General features: G+C 66.8%; 2 protein-coding genes across 2 annotated transcripts; one reads left to right on the top strand and one right to left on the bottom strand.

Annotated features, from left to right (window-relative positions):
- Positions 1–650: 650 nt before the first annotated feature.
- On the bottom strand, positions 651–2,690 carry DIO3 (iodothyronine deiodinase 3). The gene has a single exon (XM_082619964.1). The coding sequence runs from the start codon at positions 2,498–2,500 to the stop codon at positions 1,586–1,588; it is 915 nt and encodes a 304-aa protein (XP_082476090.1). The 5' UTR covers positions 2,501–2,690; the 3' UTR covers positions 651–1,585.
- A 916-nt stretch (positions 2,691–3,606) lies between these two features.
- Positions 3,607–5,314, top strand: LOC309802968 (uncharacterized protein; the record flags this gene model as incomplete). Its single annotated transcript, XM_082618813.1, has 2 exons — positions 3,607–4,601; positions 5,242–5,314. Exons 1-2 carry the CDS (start codon positions 3,754–3,756, stop codon positions 5,312–5,314), a joined length of 921 nt encoding a protein of 306 aa, XP_082474939.1. The 5' UTR covers positions 3,607–3,753.
- Between the last annotated feature and the right edge of the window lie 2,611 nt (positions 5,315–7,925).

Here is a 7,925-nt window from a genome sequence, read left to right as displayed (position 1 = left end):
TAGGGAGGTGATAGAAGGGGGTTAGGGAGGAGCCAGGTGCGCAGAGGTGCCCGCGGTGGGCCGGAGCCCAGCCCTACCTGGTCCAAAGACCCCCGCGCCCCCCCCCACCGTCCCCTCCCCCCCACCGACTGTTGCTGGGGGAAGTTAGATGGGAGGCTGCAGGGTCAGCCGTAACTGCGTGCGTGTGTGCGCGCGCGCGGTGGCAAGCGCGGGCCCCGCTGCCTCTCCCGCCTCCCTCCAGGACCCAGCCGGGCTCGACTTCTTCGCTCTCCTCGCGACCTCACGTTCCCCACCGCGGGTGCGTGCGTGCCTGTGTGCCTCCCGGGCACCGCCACGGACCCCTTTCCTTCTTTCTTCCCCTCCCGCGCCCCCGCTAGGCTCCTTCTCTCCACCCTTCCCCCCAGGGTCACTATGGGGACGCAAGGGAGAGATTTGTGTTTAATTACTACCGCTATTCAGAGGGAAGAAAAAATAAAGGGACCAAAGGCAACCCGAAAGCAATTTACTTCAAGCCTTTATTATTGTAGTGTAAAAAGAAGTTTATATACAGGGAGTAGTTCCAGCAAAACACTCACTAAATGGCCTTCAGATCAGGCCCCGCCTCCCCCCCCCCCCCCGCCTTCTGGCCCCGCAGTCGGCAGCTTTGCCTGGGAGACCCCTCGCTCGGGGTTCCCAGGCTCTCCCCCCATCTCTCTCCCCCAGACTCCACCACTCAAACCCCGTGTGCCAGGAGCCCCAGCCCCTTCCTTCTCCCTGGGACGCTGCAAACCTCGCCAATGCCTCCCAAGCCGTTTTCCTCTGTCCCGAAGCAGTTCCCCAACCTCCCTCTCCCACCCCGTTGACGCGGTTTCCACATGGAAACCCAGAGCACTTTCCCCTCTCGTTTTAGGCGCTACTGCAAGCCTCCTGCAATTCAGAACCAGCTCGTGGTCAAGACCAGTTAGAGACAGTTCGTCATCAGCAGCGGGGCTCGTGAGCACCCAAAATAAAGGGGGGAAATAACCCTGCCTACCCTTCCCCACCCCAAACCTCCTCCCCCAACTCAGGGACAAGAAATAGACACAAAAGCAGCAGGGCATCCCTTCCCCGTGCGCGACAGGTGTGGGTGCCAGGCAACTAAGGCGAGCGGCTCGCGCTGCTGGAACCCAGCTGCGCTCAGGGCGCGCGGGCACAGACAGTCTCTTCGCGCGGGGCCGATGCGCCTGGCTAAAGGCACGCTGGCTATTCTCTTCTGGGGAGGGCGTGTGAGGTCGCGTGGCAGGGGCCTCTGCGAGGACAAGTCCAGGGGCACACAGGCAAGGGTGGCGCTGCCTCCGCACTCAGAAGGGGATTTAGAGCGAGCCAGGCAAGTACAGGCAAGGGCAATCACAAAGGCAGAGCCCGGGGTGGGGGGGCGGGGGCGGGGGCGGAGGAGAGTCTTCAGGTGGCTTGGCTGAGAGGGCAGACTCAGCCTTAGATCCATGGCTCAGCACAGCTGTGTCACTGGGCCCTCGCCAAGCCTGCCTTTGTTTGGGTGTGTTTGCACGTGGGCTTCGAAGGCTCGAAGGCATGGCCCGCCAAGTTCAGTCAATTGTCCATTGGTTGTTTACACTCGACGGGGCTGAGGGCCATGCAGCTGCTCATCGTAGCACTCCAGCCAGGTGCGCAGCTCGGAGACCTGGTAGCCATCGGGGCCACGGCCGCCCTGGTACATAATGGTGCCACTCTGGATGACATAGAGGCGCTCGAAGTAGGCGCCGTAGGCGGAGCTGCTAGAGTTGGCCATGGTGTCGAGGACCAGAGAGCACTCGGGAGCACCTTGCTGCAGTACCCGCGCTGCGCTGACCCGGTCCTCCAGGCTGCGGTGCTGCGGGATGCTGTAGGGAGAGTCCGTGGTGACCCAGCCGTCCGAGGGGTGCGCTTCCTCGATGTAGATGATGAGGAAGTCGACGTCGCGCTGATACTTGGTGACCAGGCGCTGGAAGGCGCTCATACGCGCCATGAACGGTGGTCAGGTGCAGCTGCCGAAATTGAGCACCAGCGGGCGGTTTCCTCGGGCGTAGTCGAGGATGTGCTGGTTCTGGAAGCCGTCGGGCAGGACCACCTCGGAGTTGGGCGCCGGACCGCCTTCGTGCGCCTGCTTGAAGAAATCCAACTTCTGGCCGTGCCACACTGCCCTCAGCGACGCCAGGGTGCACAGGCGGTTGTCGTCGGACACGCAGATAGGCGGGTCGTCGGGGGGCATCTCCTCGCCATCGCTGTTGAGCTCCACTTCACTTTGGGGCTGACCCCGGCGTCGGCGGCCCAGTAAATGCTTGCGGATGCACAGGAAGTCGAGCAGCCAGAGCATGAAGGCCGTGCCGAGGAAGCGCGGGAAGAGCACGAGGCACGAGGCGGTCTGGGCGCAGAGCCTCAGAGAGTGAAGCAGCAGGGAGCGGAGCATGGTGGCGGCGCCCCCCAGAGCCCCCTGGGACCCTCTACCTTCCCCCACCACCAGACGCGGGGTGGCTTGGCGAGGCATCTGGGTTTGGGCTCTGCGGGGAGCTCAATTTATAGCCCAGGCTTCAATTGGCGGGAGACTCCACCTCCGGCCCGGGTCCGCCCCCTTGCAACTTGAGCCCGGAGGGATCGCCCGGCGGCGCGGCCAGTGCCTTAGAAATCGCGGGCCGAGGGCTGGCACCGGCGGCCGGAGGGCGGGGCGGCCCGGCCGGGGGCCGGAGGGGGCGGGGCCGGGCCCCGAAGCCCGCTCGCGGGGGCGGGTAACCCGGACCTCAGCGGGCGCCCGGGACAGACAGCTGAAGCGGGGACCCGGTCCGCGGCGGAGGTCCTCCGGCGAGCGCGAGCGCCGCGCCGCCCCGGTCCCGGCGGCCCAGCTCCGGCCCGCGCCCCCCTCGCCGCGCACCTGAGCCGAGCTCCCCGGCGGCCGCCGCGCTACGCCGGAGCTCCGGTTCGCTTCCCGCGCGCCGCCGCCAACGCCGCCCCCGCCGCTGCTGCTCGTGCGGGGCCGCTGCCCAGGTGCCGCGGGAGGCCGGGTCCGCGGCCGCCGCTTCGCCGGCCCCGGCTCCCGCCCCGCCAGGGACGCGGGCCCGCGAGGAGGCAACTTTGGGCCCCCGCCGCCTGCCGCGTTCGCCCGCGGGTGCCGCTCGCCTCCCGGAGCCCGCCCGCCTCCCGCGCGCGCTCACACTCGCGCCTCGCACACGGCCGCCCCCCGCACCGCACCGCCACGCACACCGCGCTCGGCGCCCCCCGCAGCCGCCCGAGGCCGCCGAGCGCCGCCCCAGCCGCGCCCGCCCCGTCCCATCGCGCCCCGGCTCGGCGCCGCAGTTCTCGGGTCAGCGGCCTCCGGGGCCCGGCGGGGAGGTGCGGAGGGCAGGGCCGGCGGGCCCGTTACCGCCCGGCGCCGGAGACGCAGAGGGCCGGGGAAGGCAGCACCGTCCCTGCGCCCCAGCTGAGCCGGGAGCGCTCCGGGCGCGGGATGCGGCGGGCGCGGGGCGCGGGGCGGCGGACGCGGGGCGGCGGCGGCCCCGGGCGGCTCTCCCACTAGGGGTAGCTGTTGCCTGAACGCCGGAGCGCTCCCCTCTTGCCGCTCGCCTCGCCCGGCGCAGACCCGGCCGCCGGGCGCACCCGTCCCGTGCGTCCCCGGACGTTGCTCTCTGCCCCGGGAACGTCGAGACTGGAGCGCCCGCGCTGAGCCACCTTCGCTGACCCGGAGCGCTGCGGCTCGACTCACCGCGGAGGCGCCGGAACGCGGGAAGTGCGTACTCTCAACGGGGAATGTGTGTGGAGGCTTTTAGGGTGCTGGGCAACTCCCCAACTCCGTGGAACCGGGGTCGGCCCTGCCGCCGCGTCCGAGATCTGCTGATGACTCGCTGCGCGCGGCGCGGGGCCGGCGACTTGGGGCGGCAGGGCGGGGAGTACCTTGACCTGGGGTCCCCGAAGCCGGGAGCCAGGCCCGCCGAGCCTCGGCCCGCCTTGCCCCCCGGGGCGAGGCCTGGACGCGGTCGCGAGCGATTTGGACCCCTGGGGAGTCGAGCCTCCCGGGACGCCCTCGCGGTCGCGGGGACTCGTCTGGGGCGGCGGTGGCTGAGCCCGAGTCCGGCGCCACTACTGCCTGCGTCCCGTGCGCCACCCGCCCCGGGGACCGGCCGCCTAACTTCTTCCCGGGACGGAGACAGCGCTCGCGTCCCGGGCGGAGGTGGGAGCTTGCTGGGCCGGAGCCGGCGAGGGCACCGCTCTCGGCGGAGGCGGCGAGGGCACAAGTCCGGAGGAGTCAACCTCGGGGCAAGGAGCCCCCAACCCAGGACTCACCGGGCCCCAGCGGGCGCGGGGGGAGATGCCCATCTTGGGCAGAGGTCCTCTCCTCCGGTTTTCGCGGCCTTGGCGGGACCCTCTGCCCCGCGAGCTCCCACCTGGGACCGTGGCTCCAGCAGGTCAAGACCCGAGTGGGAGGAAGGCCGGGGCGTGAAGGTAGACCCTTTGCTCTTTCTTCCAGCCAGGCGATTTCTCTGCTGCCTGGGGTGGCGGTGTTGGGGGCTGCGCAGCCGGAGAACTTCCCACCCAGAGGAAAGGCAGCCTCCTCCCCGCTCTTCTCAGCGGCCCCGCACCGCCCCTCACCACAGTGGGTAAGGGGGGGTCTTCAGGTGGGTTAGGGAATTCTCCCCGATCCAAACCTGGCTGGGGGGGGCGTCCCCCCTGTCTGCTCCCCACCCCCGCAGGGCACCTCTGAGTTGGCAAATCGGTTCCTTGCCTTATGTTTTGCGGGGGAGGTGGGGGGAGTAGGGAGAGAAGTCTTCTACTTGGTTGGTCTCTGAGAGGCGTTTTGGGGGCCTGAGGTTGCCCCTTCCCGGGCAGGGGCCGAGGAAGTCCCAACTTTTGTTGCACAGACCCTCCAGCCCTGCTTCCTTGATTTCTGCGGGGTGCCAGTCTCGGACCTGTGCCCTGCCCCCACCCACACAGGAACTGGGCTAGGGGCATGGGGCAGTCCCCCCTACCCCCTTTTCACATTTAGTCTCAGAAAATTAAAAAGCCACCATGGGCTGGGAGAGCCTTCGGAGCTGCCTGGGATGTAGCGGGGGTGGTGGTGCGTGGGGAAGACGTGGTCTGGTGCAGAGGCAAGACTGGTCCCTCTGGACCCTCTGTGGGCATCCAGCGAGACCACCAACCCACAAGCCCTCTGGCCCCAGGGAGGCTCAGGAGAGCAGTGCTTGTCCTCAGGGCTGTCAGCTGTTCCGGCGGATGTGCTTCTGTTTCTTGGGCTGGCAGGCTACACCTCACACCTTGGGATTCCAGGACATCGGACAAGGCGCTCAGGACCATCTGGCTCCACAGACCCTAGTGCAGGTGAGGACAGACCCAAGGTCCAGGTGGTACCGGCCTTTGGGACGCAGACCCTGGTGTGGTGACTCACTCCACTGCTCTGTGCCTCCGCCCCACTCCTCCCTCCCTCTCTCCTCCCAGGCAGCCCCTGCCCCCTTCCCCACCTCCCCAGGGCCCTTCCTATCAGCTGGCCATCCTGCCCTGACCTATCCTGGCCCAAGGCCAAGTCCTACCTGGGACTCTGGGAGCACTGGGCCTCGGGCCCAGGGGGACCAGAGTTGGAGCTGGGGCTGTGCCCACGCCACTGGGCTGGGCAGGCTGGCCTCCTTCCTGCCTGCCCTCCAGCAGCTCCAGCAGGGGGCGGGCAGGGGAAAGAAAGGGAAAGACAAGTTGGACTGGGTCCATTTGGTGTCCAGGAGCAACTTGGACACGGACTAGGGGGAGGGGCAGGCAGCTGGGGCCCTGGAACATCCGGGGCAGGGTGGGGAGGGCCTCCCCTCTTCCCAGACTGTACTCTGGGGGCTGGGTACCCACACAGGGAAGGCTTGTCTCCGACCCCTCTGCCACACTGCCCCGTGTGGGGCTTGGTGGGTGGGAGTGTGGTGGGCACGGCCTCCGTTTCCTTATGGGTAGAGCAGCTCCCAGCGCCAGGAAGGTTGATGCTGAGACTTACCATGGGGTGGGTCTGGCCACCTACAGAGGGCCTCCTGGAGCTTTAGGGAGGAGGAGGGGCAGCCCGCACACCTGGCGAAGAGGGTCGCAGAGTGACGGGTGTGTCCTGGCTGTGTCCTTGCCCAGCATCATAGTGACCTGGCTTCTGGGCCTCAGCCCTCCTTGGCTGCTGACTCTTTGTCTCCCCTGCCCCCTCTACTGGCCTCCTGATGCTCTGGGAGATCCCAGGCCCTGTCCTGCCTCTGAGCCTCCTCTCATGCTGTTCCCTCTACTCTCCTCCCTCCCCTGGCGACTCCCATTTTTTCTCTTCCTCTGCCTTCACCTCCACCTGGGTCCAGCCTGCCCCATCCTTGGGGGAGCTGAGCCCGCCCTCCCTCCTCGCCCTCCTGTGCCCTCTCCCTTCCTCATGGCCGCATCCTCAGCCCGGGCATGTTTCACCACTAGTTTCTGTGTCGGCTGCTACTCAGGCCCTGCTGGGATCCTCTGCAGTGACTAACCTGCACCCAGCACCCCGGAGGAGCCCAATAAACCTTTGTGAAATGAGTACCTGAGTGCAGCGTGGACTAATTGAAAACTTGTTTCAGGCGAACTTCAAGATATTTCATCCTGCCCTTTTGCACGCTGGCAGGCAGCTGTGAGCGAGGTAGGGCGTGTCTGCGGCCGGGCAGGGTGAGGACCTGGGGCCGTGGGCAGGCAGTCCGCGGGAGGTCCCCTTCAGGCGTGGTGTCTGATGAATCTATCTGTCCCCTGGCCGCTGGTCCATCTGTTTCCCATCCTGGGATAAGCAGGTTCTCCTATGGGTACCCGGGCTGTCCCCCAAACGTGCTCACCCTTTTCTTTTGCTTCAGGAATGACTTCTTCTTTCCAAACCTCCCCTCTGACCCGACCTCTCTCGACTCCAGCTTGGCTCGGCTGAAGGGTGGACGCCCTGCAGGTGGGTTGGTGGCTGTGGCCTCAGCGGTCTGGGCTTAGAGGTGTCCTTGACACAGAGGGTCTCCATCCCTCTTCACGTGACACACCCCGGCCGGGCACCCTCCCGGGAGCTGACGGTGGGGCCCTGGGGTGGTTGGCAGCCTGGGACCCAAGCCCGGAGAGCTTGCTGGGGCCCCAGAGCTTGGGTGGAGCAGGACTGTTGGCAGCGTCCCAGGACCGGGGGAGGCCCGGGGCTCCCGGTCGAAGAGAGGGGAGGGCCTGGAGGTTAGGCCCTGGCTACCTGCTGGGTGACCTGGCTGTGTCCTGTCCCTCCCTCTGGCCTCATCTGCACTGCAAGGGGGCTGGATGGCTGCTTTCCAATGCCTTCCCTGTGCTCTTCCTCCACAATTCCAGAAGGTTCTAGGAAGTCCTCTGGGCCCTGCCCCTGCATGCCACTCTGGGACTGATGAGGCCCCCACTTGAGGCCAGAGGTGCCTCTGGCCTCGGGTCCTCAGTATCTGCTCCCAGCCCATTTTTCACCTGCCCCGTTCCTGCTGCAGCTCTGGGGCCTCACATTTTGGCCCATCCCTAACTCTCGAACCCGGCCTGGCTCTGACTTGTTCCTGCCCTGAGCTCAGACACAACTGAGCATCCTCCATGCTCCCTAGTGTTCGGCCAGACCCCTGTGGAGGCTGGGCCGACTCCTTGCCCAAGGGCCTGTATGGGAGGCCGTGGCTGTGGGACCTTCCTGGGGCTAGAGGGGCGGTGGGAGGCTTGGCCACTCGTGTGACGGGCAGACCCTGCTCTGAGCCCTAAAGCTGGCTGGAGAGCCATCTTTGGGGTCAGTCTGTCCTGTCCATCTCTTACCCTCTGTGGAAAAAGGTGGGGTACAACCAGCCAGCAGACTGGCCCCCCAAACCACTTTGCTTCTCCACGTCTCAGTTTCCTCGACTGAGAGATGAGCCTGATGTAGTGGCTGTGCTGTATTCACGTTACTGATGCCGGGCAGTGCTCGCTGTACACGTGTGTGCGTGTGTGTCTATTTA

Source organism: Mesoplodon mirus (genome assembly GCF_964341445.2).
Source record: "Mesoplodon mirus genome assembly, chromosome: 4".
In the NCBI taxonomy this organism is placed as follows: Eukaryota; Metazoa; Chordata; class Mammalia; order Artiodactyla; family Ziphiidae; genus Mesoplodon; species Mesoplodon mirus.
The sequence above is the reverse complement of the archived record's forward strand: the minus strand, read 5'-3'. Positions and strand labels throughout refer to the sequence as shown.